The 24,594-nt window shown below is 37.5% G+C and overlaps 1 protein-coding gene across 2 annotated transcripts in view; it reads left to right on the top strand.

The window, feature by feature from the left end:
* LOC134546167 (FH1/FH2 domain-containing protein 3) overlaps positions 1-24,594 on the top strand; it is a 496,828-nt gene that overhangs the window by 464,492 nt on the left and 7,742 nt on the right. For both annotated transcript variants that reach the window (XM_063388744.1, XM_063388745.1), the window contains 4 exons: positions 2,274-2,348; positions 4,849-5,041; positions 7,373-7,493; positions 14,635-14,802. In XM_063388744.1, coding sequence (XP_063244814.1) covers positions 2,274-2,348; positions 4,849-5,041; positions 7,373-7,493; positions 14,635-14,802 — 557 coding nt within the window. The remainder of the gene's footprint in view (positions 1-2,273; positions 2,349-4,848; positions 5,042-7,372; positions 7,494-14,634; positions 14,803-24,594) is intronic.

Raw genomic sequence — 24,594 nt, forward strand, 5'->3', positions numbered from 1 at the left:
GCCAATTTCATAACATCCTTTTTAGTTAGGCCAAAATATATGCTTGTTTGTACGTTGATAAGTCTGCCTGACCTCTCGTAGTCTTCCTTTGGCGTACCCTTGGCATCTAAGAAACAAGAAAACTAAATAAATAAACCGTTTCAACCGTACCCACGAAAAAGGTTTCAACTGTCCCCAACCCTCCTTCTATGAATAAACGGTTCATAGTAAGAATGATAATAAATTTGAATAAAAACTAATCATACATCCATATACTACAAACTTCAATTAAAACGATACAAAACTTTCAATAGCTTTAATAAAACCATAATAATTGCAAAAATGTATGAACAAACAATACTTACTGTTCCGTCAAAAAACACAATGGGGCCTCCTATACACAAGCACAGTGTGTGAAGAGCGACGCACCACCAAAATTTGTTTCGAATTGTCGATAGCTTTGTTCTCCCCTTGTACCCCTCACCTCATCACGCATGGTGTCGAGATATCCGCTTTGTTTCAACCGTCCACCGTTTCAACTGTACCCAGCCTACCCTACATTTCTTTAACATATATGATAACTGATATAAAAGGATTCAATAATTTTTATTACTAATCACAGTGCAAGTCTCTGGAACTTCAATATTTTTAAGTAATAAGTCAGTATCTTAATAGACTAATCAACAAAATCAACATACAAGTATGGTTTGAAATTGAATAAATCGGAGTAAAAGATGCCTTTTAAACTATAAACAAGTAAATAGAAAAGATGATTGACACATTAATTTATTAAAGTAATCAAAATTTTTCAATTATATCAGAAATCCAGAAAATTGGTAATATTGGCCGGTACCGAAACTAAAATGATTACATCAGTACATCACTACTAATACCTCTAAGTTGAAGAGCTGTTAAATTCAAATTAAAAAACTATGTATCTCTCAACCCTTCACCAAAGTTAGCACTTCTACCAACTGAAGTGAGTATTGTCAATATTTCTGATAGCAATCCATTGATCTTGCCGATTTTGATTATAGCATAGGCTGCAGTTCAGTCACGTAATTTCGTGAAGTAACTATAGTCTATAGAGGCTACCATATTTACTTGGATATAATGTGATGATTTTTACCAAAACTGCAGAAACTAAAAAAGGGGGTCAAATTTTAATTGATAACTTGTATCTTGCCACTGAATAATGTGAATTAACAGCGATGTGAATAGGTAAGTTGAAAACACCTAGTCAAGGTATCCCCTCCCCATCCTCTTTCCCCCTCCCTGGTGACCACCATATATCGCAGCGTTTTCTGCTTTCTGACTAATGGCTTTTGAGCTACAGCAATAAAACTTCATTTTTTTCTGATTTCCGTTTTGCTCATTAAAGGCCATGGTAACACAATACTGTTATAGTAGCACTAGAAAAGCTGTAGTAAATATTGTATAAATTTACTAATTCAAATCATTTTTAATTTCAATGTGTTTGACTTGTGATCTCTACCCCAAAAAGTTTTTTTCATAAACTCTCAATCAAAAATGTTGGGGGTCACATTATATTCAGTGTCACATTATTTTCGGATACTGTACTCATTAATACCAATTTATAATTTTTGTCTAAACCTTCAAAAACACATTTTTCATAATAACACAAACAACATTTATTTTGTAAATGCTGTAGTATACAGTTTTTACAGTTCTGAGGTTCTTTCCTTTGGCTGTTAAAATATAATTAATGAAGTGTTTGTGTTGAATGTGGGCAGCATTTATAACAGTTAATTTATTGTGAAATATACTGTGATGAATAACTTGTTGTTTAAGAATATCAATTTTATATCACATTCCAAAATAAATCATAAATTTTTCCAAAAATGTAAGGGGAAACATAAAAAATCAGAACACTTAATGAAGTTCATGGTAATACCATTATGCAAGGATATGACATTTACTTAATCTTTAGAATTATGGTACTGATATTTTAAAAATAAGTTTTCTCTTATTGTTTTTGTCATGATTTTGTGCAATCCCATCCTTATTTCTACCATTGATTCTCTCTACATACATCTCCATACTCTTGCTCACATGAGTCGACTGATTGACTCTCATTTGTACCAACCTCGTGGTAGGTCAACTCACACAGTTATATTTTTATAGGTACATAATAAAATTACATCAAATATAAATAAATAATTGGCTGAAACGTTTATTTTAAAATTGTTGTATCATAACGTCTGAATGTTAACACAGCAGTCCAGATCTATTTGAGAGCCACTGTTCAAACCAAGTGCCTTCCGTGCTTACAGGATGTCAGAGTTTTTGGCCGACTGTGCGGAGAGGATCATAGTTCTCGACATAGTGCATCGCCGGGTCATGAACAGGTATGTACCTTTCTATTCACATTTTATTTTGAGCATGGTTATAAATAATATGTTGTAGGGATAGTTTAGGGATGCTTGTAGATATCAAAAACCAATGCATCAGAATTTGTGGAATTTCAAACCAAGTATACTGTCTGGGCCAAGACTAGTGTGGTATTTGAATGTCCCACTATACGGACTACAGTGGCGATGATGGTGGCGCCCCTGAAAAAAAAAACAGTTGTGTACATAGCGCACCTATGGTAAGTTTGTCTCGTGTGGACTTCCACAAATTTTTTTTTAAGTTATATTCCACTTCTATCACTCTGAACCCTGACATATACCATTCAGAATAAACTCTTTGAATTTTTCATTGCTGTATGCATTCTTAAATAACTCTTGAACCCCTTCGTGACAAAAAAGCATGGATGCAAAGTCGTAACCACTAGCACAAATTTACCTTCAAGGTATAACAAGTTTGCCTCCTAAAGGCTTCTGTGAACAAATTGGCCTGGATCTTGGATTTTTTTTCTAATTAGATTGATAAGACAGTCCTGTGTTATGTCAGGAGACCTACCTCAATGATGAAAGAGTGTAGGACAACATTCAGCCCGTGATTTAGGAAGTGTGCGAATGGAGCTCTATTTAACTTCAGCGAAAATCCTTTTCTCATACTAATAACAGGTATTAAGTCCCTCATCGTCATCCCGTTTCTTCCTTCGCGGCTGTGACGCTGGTGGACCTTCTCTATTTACTCCCCTGATAAGATAAAAAAAAATCCTTCCAACTTATTTCTAAATGGTTTTTTGAAGCGAATCAGTCTAAAAAATAAACTTTTATTAGCATTATAAAGCACCAAATAATTATAGTGATGAGTTATATTGAAATTTATCTTGGCCCTAACCAGGGGCATAGCCAGGGGGGGGGGGGGGGGTTAGGGTTCAAACCCCCCTTAGCACCAAATCTTTAATTAATTTCTTATTCATCACTCAAACAAATTTCATATTAAAATTAATAAAATTTTTACCATTACAATATTTAAATTTAAGTACCGAAAACTGCTAAAATAGCACTATTTTACACCTTAAAATCTAAATTTTCCCGGGGGAGAACCCCCGGACCCCCCGCTTTAATACGGGAGGGGGGGGGGGGGGGCATGCTTCTTAACACCCCCCCATACACAAATTTTGGTTACGCCACTGGCCCTAACTCCAGTTTGAGGTTGTTTCCAATCTTTTTTTCCTTATTTCCTTCATAATTTTGGTTCTTCAGAGTTAGGGCTTTCTATATTATGGAGACAGATTAGCACCCGGTAGCTGCACAGTCATCATCTCAATACACACCCGACTCAGCGCTGATGCATGATCTTGAACCATCAAGACTCACCAGGGGTGGGAGGGAAGGAGGTCTCTTACACCTCCCTTCCCCACCTACCAACATGCACCACCAATCAGCACTGCTCTCGCTTCCCATTGGTTAACCTCCTCCCCCCCCAGATATGCGATAAAACGGCACGGAAGCTGTGATTACCGGTCAACACCTAACTGCCGACCTGCTTTATCACCTCGATACTCGACGCCTTGGCTCATTTATCCTCTACCCATCGGAACTGCCTGCACATAGGACCTGCAACCTTCAGCTACAAGAGCTTTCCCACCACCGCTGCTGCCACCTGCCTGTCCCCGATTATTATGTCCGTTCACAGGCACCCTGCCTTGAAAAGTAAAGGTACCGACCGTCCATTTCCAGATGTGTCGTGCCTGTTATTGAAGGGAACTGCTACTGACCGTCTGTATCCGGACATGCTAACCTGCCTGTCTACAGACGCTTCTTTGTGGCATTGTGCGGTCGGCGCAGCAGGAAGTCTTCAAAATCGTCCCAGGCAGTTGCGCCTCCTGTCAGTTACATGCCCTCTAACAGTGGGCACTACAGGGGCAGCTGTCAGTGTGTATCAAGGGTGCCACATTCGGTGATCTGTGTTTGGTTACAATAAACGGCCTTGCACCAGAAAGTGTCTTGACGAATCATTTACCCAATGGAACCTTGAGCATGTTCTGGCAGAGAATCTTTGTCACATTTAACATCCCTGGAAGAGACTCGGTCTCATCGCCCGCACCTCCGCCGCATTTCTCGTGACTCGACAGTGCCTCCTGCAAATCAGCTGCCTTGTGGCGAGATGGCCGTTGAGACCCCGATGAGCATCTCAACCCCTTGTCTCCCCCTTACCAAGCAAAGAAGCTCCAGAGTAGAGGGGCCAGCATCGGGGAAGGCAGCAATCAAATCTCAAATTTGTTATAAAATTTTATTTATTGTAGCTCAAAATGGTAATGATGGTTCAGCCTGAAATCCACTGGTGTTACTGCAGTCATGAATGGCTGATAAGTGATAATGTAGCCACAATGGTCCATAAATTCCCCTGTTGAAATAGACCTACTTTTCTTATCTGTGTGTTCTTTCGGCCAGTCTCTGGCAGAAGCACGCTAATGGCTGGTCTGAGCTCGGTGTGCACCGGTGACTGCAGGTTCCACAAGCTGCTGCTGTGGCTGGGCATCCCGATGCACCGCGTCCACGACATGAAGCCCAACGAGCTGTGCCGCATCGTCTCAGAGTTCTCCCTGGAGTACCGCACCACGCGCGAGCGGGTGCTGCAGCAGCTCGAGAAGAAGGCGAACCATCGCGAGCGGAACAAGACCCGCGGGAAGATGATCACGGAGGTACGCACTTGGCGGCCGTGCCTCTCGGGCCGGTGGTTGCCCCTCGGCCTCACTGGTTACTAGGAGTCTGCGAGTATTCCAAACTTTCCAATTAAGAGTCAATAATAAGATATTCAATTCAACATTTCAAATATAATAAATTTTTAAATTATTTTTTACTTATAGCGACAGAAGTAGGACTCGTTCACAGTAAATCTACATAAAAAAGAGTGTAACATGAATGAAGCCAAGAAGATTGATTCGTGAATTACTATATTTGTGGTATTAAATTAAAGAAACTTTCATATATCTTTATTACTGTTATTTCAGACAAAACATTTACATATCCCATTATAACTTGAAGTTCGCACTGCAGGAGCGTGACTATGCAACACAATGTTTAACTACTTCAGTTTATTTTTTCAGGCCTTCATACTAATTTTTAATTTACACACTTTCACATGTCCATACATAGCATTACTCATCTGGGCACTACATAAATGAGTAATAAATGTGTTAGTAATTGTTATGACTTCTTTTTGTCGATATATGCATATTTGTTATGACATTTTATTTTATTTAGGCCTTATGTTGTTCCTGTTTTTGTGATCACCATTGAAGATGTCTGCAATGTGGCAATCGGAAACATAAGGGCACCACATAATTTCCTAAGACGTGCTTAAATATAAAAAGTACCTAGTTATAAACGCAGATTTCTAATGTATACAATCAAGATTTAAGACACAAAATTCAACTTAAACATACCCTAACACACACACACATGCATGTTTTTTTATATGTCAAAAATAATCTGTGATTATGATTTATATATTCCTTTTTGCATAAGTTTTTACTTGGACTCGTGTGAAGTGTGGAAAACATAATTTCACGGCATGTCTGAATTTGATTTGAAAAGTTGTAACTTAGCATTATTTAAGCAACTTAATGGTTGCCAAACATGAAAAGGTAAAAATGAAACAGAAAATTCAAGCAAACAGTGATTTTGTATGTAATAAGAAGTGAATTGATGCATTTATTTCAAATTGGGTGTACAACAAAAAAAATGCAGTAAATTTCTGTTAAGAAAAATTTTAAGGTTCTTGGAATTTTAGACTTACCTATTAACAGGGAAATTTTATTAAAAGGGTACAATTGTATGTATTCATAGGTCTAGTACCAATTTTTGTAACTTATTATACAGGAAATATTCTTAAGAGTGCTTTACTGTAAAATATAATATATTTTAACAGTTTACTGTAAAATATAATATATTTTAACAGTTATATAAATTAGAATTTTTAATCATAAAAAATCTAAAATATTAAAAATTATAAACTCAGAGAACATAAAGCACAAATGTAGACGGCGTGACCAGAAAGTAATAACAGTTTGGTCATTAAAACATAAACTCATGAAAAAAAGGTTTTATTGAAAGTTTTAGTTGACTACGTATCTACATCACATTTTCACATAGTCACCATTCACTCTCAAGCACTTTTCGCAATGCTCTACCAGTTTATTTAATCCCTCTGCATAGAAGTTCACCACCTGGAAATTAAACCAGTTGACAATAGTAATTTTGTACTTAAGCTGTAATTGTTGACTCACGTTTCATTAAATCAACCAAAATTAAGTCCTTTCCGTCCTAAAAAATGGTAGCCATCATTTTTCGACTTGAGTACGGAGATTGCTTAAACGTTTTCCGGAGATGTTTACTAAGCGCCTGTACTTAGGCTACACACATTGCGTATTCGAAGTTCATGATGTCTATGGCTGGGGCGTCCGTTCCGTTCCCAGGCAGCGAACTTCTATGCAGAAGTGTTAAATAAACTAGTAGACCATTGTGAAAAGTCCTTGAAACTAAATGGAGTCTATGTGGAAATGTGATGTAGATATGTAGTAAACTAAAACTTTCAATAATATCTTTTCTTCATGAGTTAATTTTTTTAATGACCAAATGGCCATGCCTCGTAGCTTGAAAAATTTAGTAATTAAATTCTTTAGTAGGTCTAATGTATCATATTTTCTATTTTGGGATCTAAGTTTTTTTTTTCCCCGACATAAAGCTTAACTTTTAGTTCTCATAGTTGAAAAGCTTAATTTTAAGTATTACTGATGAGAGGAACACAGCTATACCTACTACTGTTGTGAGTGATATAATATTACATATATTTTGTGGATCAGAAAAAGTAAGAAAAAATACATAATTATGACTGATTAAGTGATTAATGATATGATCATCAATATTTAGATTCCAACTGAAAATTTTTTGTCTCTTTAAAGTGGCTAAAGTGAATATAGAGCAAAGGCCACGTTGTAATGATGGAGTCACATATTCGGTGGTTGTTTCAGGTCGGAAAGTTCCGCACGAAAGAAGACCGCGCGGACGCTGAGCTCCGGCAACTGCTGGGCAGCGACATATCTGACGTGGAAAGCATTCACGGCACATGGAGGAGGCAACGCAAAGACATAGGTAACATATCCAGCCTTGAAGCAACACTGTGTAAATCTGGCTAACTCGAGCGGCAGGTCAGATACGCTTCTGCAAAAGTGTATTAACTAACCAACCACTAAATTTCATGTATACATATTGTGACGGGGCTCAGCCGGGCCTCCGACAAATTACCACCTAAAAACATGATTGTAACTTTGGGGGTAGAATAAAAGAAATGGTAGAGCACTATCATGAGGTACACGAGATCTAGTCTCCTACCTATACAGGTAGTGTAGGGAAAGTTTCACGAACTGAAAGAAAACATAATTAAACAATTCAGACACAGATTTATTATTTACCACATACTTGAACTTAACAAAATAAATAAATTCTACTAAATTGATAACAACATAAAAACATGATGCAGGCCATCCCACAAATACGTCAACATACCGTATTTATGCAGATATAGGCCGCACCTTTTTTCCAAAATTATGATCCCAAAATTTAGGGTGCGGCCTATTAGTGAGATAAAAATTAAAAAAACATCTTTTCCCAAAAAAAATTTTTAATTTGTCAATATACAATTGATTAAACTAATTTTCAATGCATGAAAGTCTAAAGTATAAACAAATAAGTACTTACATGTAATAAAAAATAAAGACACGACTCACCTACAATGTAAACAAAGAATGGCCGCTGCCGATCGTCCCTAACCTCTCATGATGCACCATAGCAGCGGGCTGGCAACTGCCGCTCACAAAATAGTTTTCTTGAACATTAGGTAAAGTAGTATTTACAATTGTAAATACCCCACCTTTTTTTTAACAAAGTTTGGAGCTGAAAATAAAGTAGGTCCGGGTGTTTACACGTAGACGTCATTGTTTGCGTGTTTTTTTTTATGCAAATATTTTGACTAGAGATGCATTACTACTGTGAGTTTATAAAAGAAACCATTAAACGTTATAAACTTACTTGGAAGTAAAGTAAATAAGCTATAGAAGCAGACCTGCAAGTCCGCTTTGTTTACAAGTGCCGTGCACAGTGCGCTACTGAGTGCCAGGCGAATGTTGTTGCCAGCGTCTGATGCGCGCGCAACTACCTAGGTAGCATCTAGGCTCTAACAGGCGGAGTGTGGGGTAAGGTGGTGATTGCGATGTTGCCAAGTGAGTGTTGCCGTAAATAATTTTTAAAATCTGCAGTTGTTGAATAACTACAATACCTACTATAAAGCACAGTGCACATGCTTTTCTTTCTGTATGTATAACAGTAAATCAAAAAGCTGACACTACAAACACTGATGAAATTTACTTACCGTAAAAAGAACACTACATATACTGTAAATCTTAGGGAAAAAAGAACACTTTACATATACCGTACGTACATCTCTTTGTTAAAAAAATCCAATTTACGCACTCTCGCTGTTACTTTCCTCATCATTGTCTTCTTCTGGTTCATTTGGGTCGCCTGCTTCGTCTTCTCGCGCATCCCACAATGTGTCATCTTCTGAGCCGTCCATTTCCGACGAGATACCTGTAACCTTGAAACTCTTCTTCACTAAGTCTTCAGAAATGGATCGCCAGGCTGCAAGGATCCACCGACACACTTCTGCCAGCGAAGCTCGTTTCGGACGGCCTGATTTTGTTGACTCGTGATGGGACCGGATCCATTCGTTGTACAAACGACGCATGTGCACTTTGAAGGGGTGGTTAATGACCACGTCGAGCGGCTGCAGCATGCTTGTCATACCGCCTGGTATAACGGCCAAATCGGTTTTTCCTTCCTGGATCTGCTTCTTTACACCCTCCGTGAGATGGCCTTTGTAGCTGTCCAGAACAAGCAATGATTTCATACGCAAAAGTCCCCCTGGCCGTCGACACCACACACACGAGAGCCAGTCCTTGACCAAATCTTCAGACATCCACCCTTTTTCCTGGACCCGCACTATAACTCCCGGTGGAAATTTCTCCTTTGGCAAGGTTTTGCGCTTGAATACTACATATGGTGGTAGTTTTCTGCCATCTGCCGTCACACATAACATGACAGTACATCTTTGCTTGTCTGCTCCAGTACCAAGTATCTTCACCGAGCGAGAACCCGAAGGCGTGACTGTCGTGGCTTCCGGCATATCAAAATATACCGGCATATCAAAATATACCGGCGTCTGATCAGCGTTTCCAATTTGCCCTAGTTGGTAGTTGTGTTGCTTTCTCAAATTTATAATAAAGCTCTGAAAACTTATCAACTTCTCTTCATAGCTTTCTGGAAGTTTCTGAGCAATGGATGTCCGTCTCCTTAAACTGAGTTCTTTTCTCTCCATAAAACGCCTCGCCCACCCATAACTAACCTTGAATTCGGTGACGGGTATGCCATGTCTTCTTGCGATTCTGCTGCCTTCAAACAGCAACATTTCAGTAGTAATAGCGAAACCATTTTGCCTTGTGCTGAGGACGAACTGGTACAATTCATCTTCCACCTCCGGATATTTCGGCTTCTGTTCTCGTAAGGTACATTTTTTTTTATGCCTTGCAACTTCTCTTTCTGTATCGCCCATCTTCTCACGTTCTTCTCGTCCACTCCAAATCTCCTTCCCGCCTCTCTCTTACCGTGCTCCTGTGCATACTGTACCACTTTCAGTTTGAAGTTAGCCTTGTAACTAGCTCTGTCTTTTCCCATCTCCGACACATGCAAAATATAAATAAATATATGTAAATGAAAATAAATATAAATATTAAACTTTGTAAAAATATGACTGAAATTTCCAGTACACGTTTACGTAGGTAGCTATGCAGCACGACTCTCGTAAACAACGGTGGTAATTACCGGTACGTGGAAACAAGGATGAACAGGGAGGGGAGAAGTGGGCGACACAGATAACGGAACTGAAAAAATGCAAGGGGAGAGGCCGGGGGGGGGAACTACAAGGTCAACAAAGTCCGCTGCCTGTGTATGGCTACCAAAGCCATGGAGGCGGGGCGGGGGGGCGGGGGAGGAGGAGGATAAACTATACACAGGATGCAGACAAGGTCAAACTCCGCTGTTGCCAGCACACTCTTATCGATGGCGCGCAGTTGCCACGATCGCTCTGTGAATAGGTACGTACTTCGTGATTGCCGCTCATCAGCATTTCAGTGCGGCCTCTTTTTGAGATATTAATTTGTTCTAAGACTTTAATCAAAAATTTAGGGTGCGGCCTGTATCCGCACGCGGCCTATATCTGCATAAATACGGTAATTTACTTATAGACAACATGGCCGCTCTCCCTTCGCCGCAGCTCCGCTAAGGAATAGTCTACGCCCAGACCACTACATGTATGCCTTCAACAAGACATCGATTCCCGAACTACTTTTCCTAAAGCCTTGATTAAACTAACAATGGATTGACATTACATTATTGTATCGGGTAGGTGCTGGACGGAGATCGTCCAGCCTGAAGTTCGTCTCACGAGCCATGACTCGCCAGTCACTTACCCTTACTATGACACAGCGTTACGGCCCCGTACCGACGTGGATCACCCATCCTTGAGGGCCCGCAGGCAAAAAAAGCCCCAGCCCCTCTCTGGAAGAGAGTTTTACCTCCCAAACAAGGTCACACGTAAAACACGATCACAGGGAAAAATTCAGCCGCGGAAAATGGCTGTCCCCCTCCCGCAAGGAAAACAAAACACGTGAGGTAGACAATTCCTTCTGCGCAGGCGCGAGCCTCCCGCTTCCCCTCTCACGCTGCTCACTTGTTCGAGCAACGTTTCCAAACTTGGACGCCAGGTTGCGACACCATGCAGGACAGAGTCCTCGAAACGTGTACACGTAGCCGAAAACGACCAAGGGAAAACAAAATCTGGCGCGACACAGCGGGTTTTCTGGAACGGCGCGTTGCAACCTCTTGGCGAGCCCTGGCCAGCGACCCGCGAGAAACAGCAAACCACGCAGCCTCGTAAGAGCCCGTGGTGCCGGCAAACTACAATCATAGCAACCTATATTCCGCTACCCGTGTGTCGCAATCAACAGGCCAAGCATGGAAACGTGCACGTACACCAACGAACGTTACCCAGACGGGATACAAAAGTAAAATAAATTTTTAAAAAAATTAAAGATAATTTTAAATCGTGACAATATATATTGCCCTTTGTGTTCTGTTTGAGACTTCCTCGAAATGGGTTAGGTGGATTTTCCAATCATCCTCATTATGAAAGTTTTGAAGGCTATCTAGATAAGAATAACCTGCACGCTTAGTTCATAGTTGTAAATCTGATTATTTAAAATAAACTTCTGAAAAACATGTGATGTGATCGGGGGTTCACGGTCGGCTGTTAGGTGTAATAAGAATGGGCACCACCATACTTAGGGGCACGGACCCGGCGGAGACTCTAGCTCTCGGAGCGTGGAAGCTTGAATCGTACCCCCTAAGCACAATTATAAAAACTGCCTCAACCTGGCCCGGTCTTAGCATCGAACATGCTACAATGTGATTATAGTAAGCTCTTATGGTATCCCACATGCCTTAAGACCTCTGCCGATGCTAGGTGGTTATTGAGATGAGACATTCTTGGAACTGGTTGAAGTGTTTTTATTAGTGCCAGATTATATTAGATCAGGAATGATTACACAAGTCTTATATAGGAAACTGTGAAAAATTCCCCCGGCAACACAACTGATTTAGGGGCTAACCAAAACACCACGTGACCTGGTCTCAAAGCTATCTCTCGCAGTTACGTTTCAAATACTTAATAGGAGCTTAAATAATTAGGTGAAGCAGTCTACCACCTGTAGTAGGCCTCGAGGTTAAAGAGAAAAAGGTCTAAATATAATTACGAGTACGGATGTGGAATGATCAGGTTTACCAGTGATGAAGTCCTCGAGGTGCTTAGCTGCGTCCTACCCGGGCGGTGGTTGAGCGAGACTGGGCATGATCTGGGTGTCATGGCGGCAGGAAGCAGTGGCGTTTCCGTTAGGTTGTTTACAATTATAAAACAGAACAAAGTATTTACAAAAAAAAAGGACAGTATGTACCTCGAAAATTATCACATGGTTATTTTGGCCTCCCAAACAAGTAATGAATTACACATCGAGATTCCCGCTACTTACTAAAAAATATAAATGGGCTTCCACCAAATCTTATGTACGTGCGTGAGAAGTTATACTTCTTTGGCATCATTAAAAAATAGTTTTTAATTGCATGCAAATAATTAATTACAATAAAATAATAAAAGGGCTGGAAAAGATAGTCAACACAGTCAATAAAGTTCAGTTTAAATTTGAAAAATTAAATATAACAATTTAGAGAATAATAAATATATATGGCATAATTTGTACTAAATATTATAAGATTCTTAATTTTAAATATTTATTATTGATTATTAATATTTTAAAAGAAAACAAATACATTTAGTAATAAATTCAAAAATTTAATATAAGTTTATTCATTTTTTAAATATTTATCATTTTCTTAATTTAATATTCACTTTTCATTTTTATCAAAAAGTTTGCTTTAAATTTGTTCATTTATTTTTATAAATAAATATTTATTATTCAATTTAATAATAAATATTAAAAGTTAATATTTTAATTTGATGTTTGATTTTAATTTTTTTCACAATTTTTTTTAAATTTTTTTATTAATATTTCTTTATTTTTTGAATATTAAATAACCAATAATAAATATTTAACATTAATAATTTAATAATATGTATGTAGTATTAATTATATTAAATAATAATATTTTAATTTATATCAATAAATAATACATATGGATAGTTAACCTCAATTATATTGGAGCACTTGAAAAAGTATAAAGGCACAATTTTTTTTACTAATATTTACGAATAGTAAATAACATTAATCAAAATATTCAATTTAAATCACTACTGAATATAATTTATTAGCACATATATAATTCTTACTTGTATGAAACTAAAACACGTGTTGTGAATGTAGAAACTATAAAAATGTGGATAAATATTATAAATATGAAAAGTCATCAGAGGCGACGAGCGTGCCAACATGCGCGACTAATAGAGGTTCTATTTCTATTTTGTTGGTAGCTTTTTTTCAAGACTTAATGAACGGTTAGCGGGCAGCTTCAACCTGTTAATTTTGTGTTACAGTGATGCGCGCGCATCTTAAAATTTCACTTTCATCATTTTTTCATAATGCGCCTAAAGAAGTATAACTTCAAAAACATAAATCACTGGAATTTTTACGGTTCCTGAAAATACATGGGTACTTCGGGAATAAAAGAAAAAGGTTTCCAATAGTTATTATTATTATTTAAGAGGTAAGCGAAGCACTGATTTGACTGCGCCCTCTTGCAGTAGTTTGTGGCACGCTAACACACGCACATGACTGGCAGTAAGTTTAAATGCAGTGAGGACAGGAAGTACGAGGGTTGTTGACATATTGAACTCAGTGGGGCGAAGCCCCAGACAAAGTCACATGTCTGCATACAAATGCAACAGCTAAAGGCCTGGTGTTCTGGCGGAAACAATGGGCACCATATAATTTCCTCAGACGTGATATCAACCCAAAAGCCAAGAAGTCATAATAATATCTGGCCACTAAAACTTACAATCAAAATTTAAGGCACAAAATTCAACAAAAGTACACAGTGTACAACAATATGTACAAGTTTACAAAACTAGCTAACTTCTGAGAGAGAAAAACACTAAACCTGGCCATCAAAGTACATGACAAGCGGGATAAAGGTACCTAAGCTTCTATCATTAGCACACCTCTCTGACATGTACCAAGTCATAATTCACAGCTTTTCACAAACACAGCAAATCTACATATGTCAAAAATATGGCCAGAAACGCATGCAGTGTGTTTCCATGCGGATAATTCCTTGAATATTCAGTAATAACTAAACTATTTTGGTTTTATTTCATGAATTCACAGAAATGTTTACAGTGTTTTCAGTCTGTGACAACTCTTTGTCTAGGTCTATTGTGTCTCGAGCTCAGTATCATCTGTCCAATTCATTGCCTTTGCCCTTTTTTTCCTAGGAGTGGAAGTGGGCATATTTATTTTTTTTTCCCCAGCAAATTTTGATTATGATTTTGACCTATACATTTCAATTTTTTAAAAGTTTAATTCGAAGGATATATGAACCAACAAAATAGAATATGAAACTATTGCATCACTACTTGCAATAACATCGGTCACGGTGATGCTGATGGCGGCAGGTCGCAACGTGCTGAGCCCCTTGGCAAGGGAGGAGGGGGTGAACGGCCACCTCACGGATGGTGACGACGAGATCCTGGAGAGCCTGGTGAAGACGGCCACCAAGTCCCCGGCGACCCGCACCACCCCGCGGGAGAGGAAGAGGACCCGGCATGCCGACCGCAAGTCCTGTGAGTGTGCTCCCACCAGGCTGAATCCAATACTGTACTCAGTACTGGGTGCTCTGCCTGTTTAGCAGGGAGAAACATAGCACTGCCTTGTGAGAGTTATATGGACAACTGTTAAGAAAAGTCAAGGGAAGTTATTTATGACTAGGAGAAATATTATTTTTGAAAGCGTATCTAGGAATTCTAACCAGAAAAGCTTAATGTTATTATGCAAAAAGGAACCAACCCACAATTTTGTTATATTTTATTTGAAAATAAATTAAAATAGTACAAGGTTGATTGTACCGTCGTTGCTATTATTATATCAGTATTTATACTAGACCATTAAAATTATACCCACATTATGTTATCAATACGAGAATTACAATTTATAATTAACTTTAACTTAAAAATACTCAGAATATGTTTCTTGTGGCTTGGTTCCTTTTTGCATAACTACGTCCATTTGTTTTTAACCAAACTGTTCATAACCTCTTCGACATAATGTTTAATGGAAGCCGTGATACATGAAAAATAACCTCTTTTTTTTTTTTTTTTCAAAATATTGCATGTAGTTTTTATTAATTTTTTTTTGTATGGTCATCTGGAATTTCAACTTCTTTGATACTTTTACCGGGAAAACATTACAGTGTGAAATAGGTTTGCAAGCATATACTTACATGTCAGTTTTTGGACATGACTGGAATGATTTCACATTATTTTGCACCCGGTAATTATTACAGCCATAAATAGCACAAACTGTGCCAGTTTTTCCATGCATCTGATATACTTTCAGTATACCCCTAACTGATTGCTGATTGCAATGCTGATTTATCTTTGTACATGCTGCAAGAACACAAAACACATCCAAAAACAGGCCAAATTATCACACATTATTCTTCATTCTGCAATATTTATATATACACTAGTCAAATTGGTGCCTTAAAAATAGTTCTTCACATCTGTTTACACAACTCTAATTGTTTTAATATCTACAGAAATTCATAGCTGTAACAAATCTGCTTTAATCCTAAGTACGAAATAACTCTCACAAGGAGCACTGAATGCCCTGGTTTCCACATTTCCAGAGAGTGTCTGGTATTCAGTTCTATAGTATTTGGATGAATACAGATAACAGTACAGTACACAATATCCCTTTGAAATGTTCCTTCCAAAGATGCTTCTGAACCATAAAGCATCTCAAATGGTTCATCGTGTTAAGATAAACCTCATTATCGACTGTCTCAATAAAATTTCTCGCTTTAAAGTACATATATTTTTAGATCCCCACAAGATGTTTTCCATTATTTGGTAATAGTTTGATATGGTAATAGTTTCATTATTAAGAACCAAATTGCAGGTTTTCCCAGGTAAGTTGTAATCAAATTTCACAGTATAATTTTGAAAACTCACCAAATTGCCAATTTTTGTACAACAAAACATTAAATATTATTTCTTTCTTTTTCAGTCTTTTGCATATGGTGACTTCACTCACATCCCTTATGTTTTAAACCAACCAATACTTATTAGCACCAACAACCTGCAAAACCTGTGACTCAGTATTTTTTCCATTACTAATCAGTGTCTGATTTTCTCTCAAACAGTTAAAATTAAAACATGACTGAAGCCATGTACTCGTATTAGGCTGAGTTGTGGTCCATTTTTCTCCTAATTTTTAGTTGAAAATTAGCTGCATTTTCTTAGTTCTTTATCATTTTATTCAGTACCAGTATATTAAATAATATTACATTTCATTAATAGAAAGATATTTTTTTTTTATGTAGGAGACCTATAAACATTACTTTTGCTCAAATAATAGATAATTTGAGTCATCTTTACCTAAATTTCACATTCAGGGGTACAAACGTTTTACAATTTAATCATGTATAAGCTTAACACAATTTTTTTTTCACAATGTGCTTGAAAATTAAACCCTACATTTAACTTTAAAGTTTTAAATTTTTGAAAATTTACTTTGCAATAGAAATTGAGCAAGTTCTACAGACTATTTAATTAAAGAAAAAAATGGTTAGTTTTAGATTATTATTATTATTATTTGGGGGCATATAGAGATAATTTAAGTACTGTTAAAGTGGCAAAATTTGCTGAAAAATGTAAATTATTACTGTTAGATGGTTATACATCTTCAAGTACCAAACCTTTGTTTTTTTATGGAGCCATGATTGTAAAACCTTTGAAACTAGTACTTATTACATGGATGGGTGGGTATAAGTATATGGAAGAAAATAAAATTTTTACGTAATCATATGTTACTAGTTGGTACCCGTGAAATTTAACGCTAAAGCAAGAGTTCAGTTCCAACAAAAGCATGTACATATACTAAAATTTTAGCTCTATTTTTGAGCGACGTGAACACTGTTCTTGCTTGGTGCATGTTTTTAATAATGTATAGGCTATTGTATAGTAATTTTTTTTTTTTCTAATTTTGAATAATAAGGTATTATGTTATATAAAGTAATAAACTTAGACATATTGTACATAGGTACTTACTATCACAACAGATTTTTTGCTGCTTCTGTAACTAGAGGAACCCACAGTTGTCAATATGACAAAGGTTTGGCAATCTGTCAAAGGTTTTTAGCTCTTAAGGGATATTAGGCCCAAACCAAGCATTACTGATTGCCCAATTTTCCAACAAATTTCCTTTTTTTCTTAGTTTTTATTAATTGTTGGAGGAATTGCTTTACAAATTATTTAAATTTACACTATGGTTCATATTCATGGTGGCATAAAAAATCTCTTTTGCAAAACTTGAAATTTATGTAGGTATGTATAACATCAGTAATAAGTTATTTCCCTCAAATATGCTTGAATGCCCATGTGTGATTCCTTACAGGTAAAATAAACTTTACCTATACTCTCTAGTCTCAAACTCACCTAAGAGCTTGTCTGCATCTGATTGCCTGATAGAAATCATAATTGTTTTTTAAGGTGGTCATGAAGAATTCCACAGCTAAAAAAGTGAAATTTTTTCATTGGCTGAGTTATGTGGGGCAGGCCTAATGTTTGTCTGTACATGTCCCAAATGTTGACAAAACGCAGATCTATTTTTTTAGTCCAACCAGCTATTCAAGTATTATACAAATATTAAGGTCCATCCTCATTTACGTCTATCAGATTATCATGCTTTCATGGAATGTTTCTGTTTCACAGCAGCACTTCATTGCCTTTGATGTATATATGTGGAGAAGTGTGGCACGACTTCACCCTCTTAATGAATGCATGTCAACTAAGGTAGGGAGGTTGTGGTGAAGGGACTACGACAGTAGACCTCTGTGGCAAATGGTAACGCACACTGCCCTTAAGACGTCTCTGAATTTACTGGGTCAGCATGCAGCGAAGAGTGTGCTTTAGACCAAGAATCTGTTCTTTATTAGCAGTAATTCATACTTCAAAGGGATAGGGCCTTGCCATCTTGCAATTCCAAAAATGTTGATACTATTTGCAACAAAGCTTCCGTGATAAATATTTTGGTCTGGCATGGCATAGGACTTATCTTTGGCTACTTTCTGTGAACTAGTGTTATTATTATGATAATTGTAGCATAGTGGCGCTTACAGACTAGACCCTGTTAGTAAATATGTGGTCGCAACAAGTTATAGAATGTCTGGGAGATATGATTTATTCCTTGAAATGCCAAAAATATTTCAAAATTATAATTATAGTAAAAAGATCAAAAAATCCTAGATGGCTGGACCTAATCCCCCAATTATTCACTGGTGAATAAGGGACCCCAAAACCTCACGCTATGATTGGTAGATATTAGGCTCCTGTGTTTATATTAAAGCTGGAGTCACAATGCTACGACTAACACAATATGACAAACCCGACAAACCGTCGTACAGCATTCCAGCACAACAGAGTTAATAGTGTAGGGTTACAATACCGTGACAACATTAACTAGACAATTTCTGATTTAGCTGTCGGTAAATCGTTCCAAGCCAAATACTTTCATAAAATGTGGTATAGAAATGCTAAAAAGAAAATGTTATCTCAGCCCATGCTTATTTGTTTTTTTTAGCAGATTTCTGTAATCCTTCAACCCAATGTCATACAGAATAAATACTATGAGCCTGAAATTTATTAATCAAAAGTTCTTCGCTGATGTCATCCATTATTAAATTAAATCTTCACCAATCTGAAACAACATTGACCATAAACACAATGATATCCGTTTATATAAACAAATGAACGCAAGCTACAAGTATTAATATGTAGGCACACGTAAAATGAAATTGAATTTTTAATCATAAAGTTTTACCAAGTAGGTAAATATTTTTGAAGTTTAGTTCTGTAAGGTTTCCGTTTCCATTTTGCTCTTTCTGTTGAGCAGCACGACATGACAAAATTACAAATAGAATTTATTCCATGCGGGCCGTCGGGGTGACATCACGGAGACATGCATGTCAGGCCTGCCGTGTCACGCCCGTAATGGCATTGTGACTGCAGCTTAAAGAAGGGCTAGTATGTGATGAGTGCTGGTCGCTCGCAACCGCCGCGGGGGCTAGAGGTGTCTCGAGCGCAGCGTGCTTGCGGTGTGGTGGCCAGGATTGGGGGCAGTGCTCCGCCTTCTGAGGATCGTGCTTGGGTTGGATTCCACAGAAGCGTGCCCGTGACGGTGCCCTCTTCCCCCCTAGCCCTACCTGCCGGCACCAGGAAACTAATGCTTGTGCGTTCGTTTCTCCCTCCAGTAAAGCGGTCCCGCACGCGGGAGAATAACGTGGTGGAGGGTGGGAGGCAGTCACCCTAGTCGTGGTATGTCGCTGCTGCATGCTTGTGTCTTGTGGTGTGCATGCGCAGTGTGTAGCTTTGTGATGGCCGAAGCCACAGCCAGATGGCTTTGTGGTGCACAATTTGTTTCTTTGACTACTAAAATACTATTTCAATTTACTAACTAATTTAACTCTGAGATTTATTAATAAATTATATTTTGGTTCCATCATTCAAGACAATTTTTTTTCTTTTAGGAATGTTTTATTTTTTCTATTATTATAGTGGAAGGTACAAACTTAACATTAATAGTTGAACAATTTTGGTTCCATATAATTACTGTGAAACACTGTAACAAAATTTATATTCAGTTTTCTTCAGAAGATTTTACTTTGATACAAAACATTATTTTAGGCATAAACCATTGCTAGTTTACACGCATGTCACTGAGAAAACACAAAGAACGGACAAAGATGAATACACAAACACCCAGAAAAAAATCAGCCAATGTCAAATATTAAATTTATAGACAGCTCATAGAATTCAATGGGAAAAGATTTGTCAGAACCATATCCCAGCACAGATGAACCCATTGTGTTGACAACGATGTGACAGTTGCAGCAAGAAGAGTAAATATACATAAGGAACCACCTTGTTTAACGCAACAACATACAGAAGAACTCAGCAATGAAATTGAACAGATATTCTGGCAACACAATGATTACAACACAGACAAACAAAATAGGCTTCCTAAAGCTATGTCCACACTCATGCGTTTTCATTTTCAACATTTAAATTTTGTCAAAGGCATGTGTTTGTTAAAAGTGTCTGTTGAATGCTTCTGCCTATCCACACCAGCCATTCCATTTATAGTCAATTCCCCTTCCCCCCCTGTAATGGATAGAAACACATCTATAAGAGGACTGGAAGTCGGGTGAAGGTAACAGCATTGAAATTTTGTGTTGTTCACACTTAACCAGTTTCTTTTTATTAACTGATGTGGTTGCCGCAATTTAATGTTGAACTAAAACTGGGTTAGAGTTTTAATAATACAAGCACTGTTAAAAATAAATCAACATTCTTAAGGGTACAAATTACCTGCAGTAACTGTGACACAATTAATACAATTTTGTATACCTAAAAAACAGCAAACATTATAGACAAAGCTATTCTTTCTTCACAATAAACTCCAAAGCAGTAGTTTGTTTAGCACCTTTAGCAAAATGTTATATAACTCTTCCATGTCAACATTTATATCATAGTAAACAAATAACAGACACGGGCCATACAGTAGCGGATCCAGAGGGGGGGCTAAGGGGCTCAAGCCCCCCCCCAAAAGCATCTGGATCCACTATTGTTTTAGTGTTTGCCTCGATAAAGCCTAGCCTCAGCTGGGTCAAGCCCCTCCCAAACCAAAATCCTGGATCCCCCACTGGGGCCATATAACCTTTTGTTGGGTATATGCGTACTGGGTATATTTTACTACGCATCATGATAACACATCAGAAACACGGCAATGGCCTCGACATACAGACTGTGTATTCGGATTCCAGAAACACAGGAATAGGGATACACTACTCGAGTCAAATTTAGTTCTAAACGATATACAAATACCTTTCCTCTCCCATTTCTGTTCTTTGCCATGATGTTACAAGTTGAAGGCTGCTGAAAGATTTCTCCGTACTAGCTACACTATCAGGCAAAGTGAGAAAGATAACAAGAAGGCATATAATTGTTGGAAATAAATCAACATTGCAAGAGTTAATCACATCCAGCACATTTTCCAGTGATGGATTACCTCATTTACTCTCCCAATTCCACTTATCACTCCATATGCACATTTTACCATTCAAAACAGTAACATCAGATGCCACCTTAAAATAGAGGACTGTAAAAATCGGTACGTGCCCTAATCCTTGATCCACATTTGAAGATGGTTTCCTTCAATGTGAAAAGAGGCAGAACGAGACGTAGGTCTAAACATGTTGATCTATCATGTTAGAAGCATTGACCTTGGTCAGTTATGACATCAAACAATTGTGGAATGTAAATAGATTTTATATAGTACTAGCTGCACCCCGCGGTTTCACCCGCAGTTTAAAATTTAAATTTAACTTAAAAATCTGGTCAAATGCTAGTCAGACTTGCGCTCCAAGGCTTCCATACCTCCACACTATGCAACACTTAGCTCGAGCCCGACTCGAACTTGGCCAGATCTTATTATTTGTTATACTTTAGATTTGGGTCACTAATCACATTATGATTGACTATTGCATGCGTTACCATTTTTATGATAGAACTAATACAAAAAAAGTTGCAAAAATTCAGTTATCAAAACCGCTTTATTGGAAGGCATTTCTTACACATTGTCAAGGATACTAATGTTACTGTATGAGACACGGGGCCTCAACACGGATTTTGAGGTGTTTTGAGAGCCAAACATTTATTGCACCATGTCTCTGTAAACATTGTTTCGAGACATTATTTTCTGCATATATGTAGTGATTTTTGGCTCTAAATACACACGAACAGCCAACATATAATAGCTGTCCGTGCGATAAACATGAGGTGCCCAGATGTATTCTTTCCACTTTTACTGTTTGTCCTTGACTTTTGTTTACAGTAATTGTAAATGCCACTTTCAAAGGGAACTGTAAGCGTTTGAACTGGAAAGGTAAATTTGTAGGGAAATATATGGTATCAATACCACCTCTTCATTGGCTCTCCCGGTGATAATAGTGGGCTGCAAAATATGCCTTTTCAGCTCTGTGATGCATAAGCTTGTGCAATTGCAGAACCTTGCTGCATCCAGGTTGCGCATCAGAATGACAGGCACATTGGATCTTTAGCTCCAACTTATCGCACAGGTTCCCTGGTAACTCTAATGAGTTTAAAAACTCAACAGGGTATGTAGTTGAGTCATTATTTCTTATCACTGTATCAATAGATGTGTAGATGTGTTCACCAGGTACTTGATCAATAATTTTTTTTATTATGTATCCCACCGATTAATTCTTAGTCACCATAATCTATCGTTTATACAACAAATCCTCATTACTTATGTTTTTTAGTAAGCTCGGAAAAACCTTGGCAATTAGGTTGTCTTCTGAGCTTACAACATTGCAGAAATTGTCTTCAAAATCAATCATGCCTTCTGAATCCATTGCCATGCGACCTTCGGCGATCTCGAGAAGTTTTTGAGCGAAGGATTCAGACTCTTGGTTGTTGTAGAGCTGTACTCTCATGTTGGTTGTGAGGTGCAACCTTTCCACTCTAGCTCCCAACGGTGAAGCTTTAAGACATTCGTTAATCTCATCTGCCACTGTTCCATGCTCGATAACCGGTAGTGTCTGCCGAAAGTCACCTGCGAGCAAGATGACCATTCCACCCATCAACATTCGGTTGCCCCGGATGTTTTGTAGGCTGCGATCAAGCACCTCAATTGCACACTTGTGTGACATTGTGCTTTAGTGACATTGATCATCCCACAGGAACAACCAATTTTTTCGGAATGAAAAGTAGCCTATGTGTTAATACAGCGTGAAGACGTAACAAACATAAAAATTCACTCACAAACTTTAGCAAACCTTAGGCAAGACGTGATGGATGCACCAAACGATAGCTCATTTGAAATTCATGGCAACACCATCTATAGACCATCTATACCATATACACCATCTATAAACTGTTATTAGTGCCGTTAGTTTGCTAGCTGCCGTGAACTCCACTAAGCGGACTGTTCTCACCAAGGAGAAGGATAGGAAGCTGCCAGACCTTACTATTTGACCGTGTGGCGGACATAGAGAAATAAAACACACTCACTCTTTGTATGTCTATGACTGATGATTTTCTGTTATAAAAATTAATTTACCTTTTTCACTACATTGGGGGTGGAATTTCATAGTAATATGTGGCCAATGTGTTAATCCAGGTTATGTGCTAGCAGTATGCCAAATATCATCCAAATCTGTTCAGCAGTTTGAGCGTTATTGAGTAATGAACACACATAAAAAACTTTTGCATTTATAATATTAGTGTGATTCCTTGGTGCTGTTTGCCTTGTAGTTTAATCCCTGCATGTGCCTTGCAATGCTGAGTAGCATTGTTAGGTCTATTCCCAGTTGTTTAACCATACTGGAGGCATCTTTGTACATTACTGAAAAAGGATATTCATTTTACTGTTGCATTAAATCTAGTTTAGCTTGAATGTATTGTACAGGATTATATACAACATTAAGTGAAGGAAACTGTAAGAAATGGCTAGAAAGTATATGAATTCTGTATTCGGGATACAATATTTGTATTGATAGCAGTATTTTTGATTGACTCAGATTCAGATCACTGCCTGACTGCTGTCAAGGATTTAACAATTCTTGGCAAGGCATTAAAAATGTGGAATACTGCATCCTGCTATAGAGTCAGCTAGTGTAATTATTGAAATTATTAAATGTACTTAATAATTCCGGTTTCTCTAGCCTACCTCTATCAGTTTTAAGAATTGTATCTAGAAGTTTGTGTCTGAAAGTCAAATTACAGTGTGTCAAAAGTAGGTTAAATACTAATCTCGTGACTATACCTTGTAATAACGTGTAAACAAATTCAAATGTAATATTTATATTTGCGTGTAATGTTTGCGCAGACGGTGACAATACACTTCGAAAGGCACAGATCACGCTTTATATAAATAAATTTAACTAAAATAATTTATGTTAAAATACAGATGGAATTTGTTATCACTCTCGACTTCAAAGCATCTAACAATTCTTTCATTTGAGTAAGTTATCTTAAAGATCAAATGTTAATTACTTGGATGTTATTTATTTTAACTAGCTTCAGTCCGGCAGAGCGTGGACTTTTGGGTAAGTAACTTGCAGTACCTGTCAAACAAAATAGCAACATGTTCTTTCAATATCAAGTTCCATCTATACTATCTAATATTATTTAGTTCGGGATCGCGATTCCGGAATTAGAATGGTAAATCTAAAGATGAACAAATACACGGTTTTCCTGTACAAAGAATATGATCTATAATATAAAAGATTTTAGTTCTGTGAAAAAATGTTTGTCTTGTTTAAATCGTAATTC

Source organism: Bacillus rossius, chromosome 1 (assembly GCF_032445375.1).
Source record: "Bacillus rossius redtenbacheri isolate Brsri chromosome 1, Brsri_v3, whole genome shotgun sequence".
NCBI classification, from domain to species: domain Eukaryota; kingdom Metazoa; phylum Arthropoda; class Insecta; order Phasmatodea; family Bacillidae; genus Bacillus; species Bacillus rossius.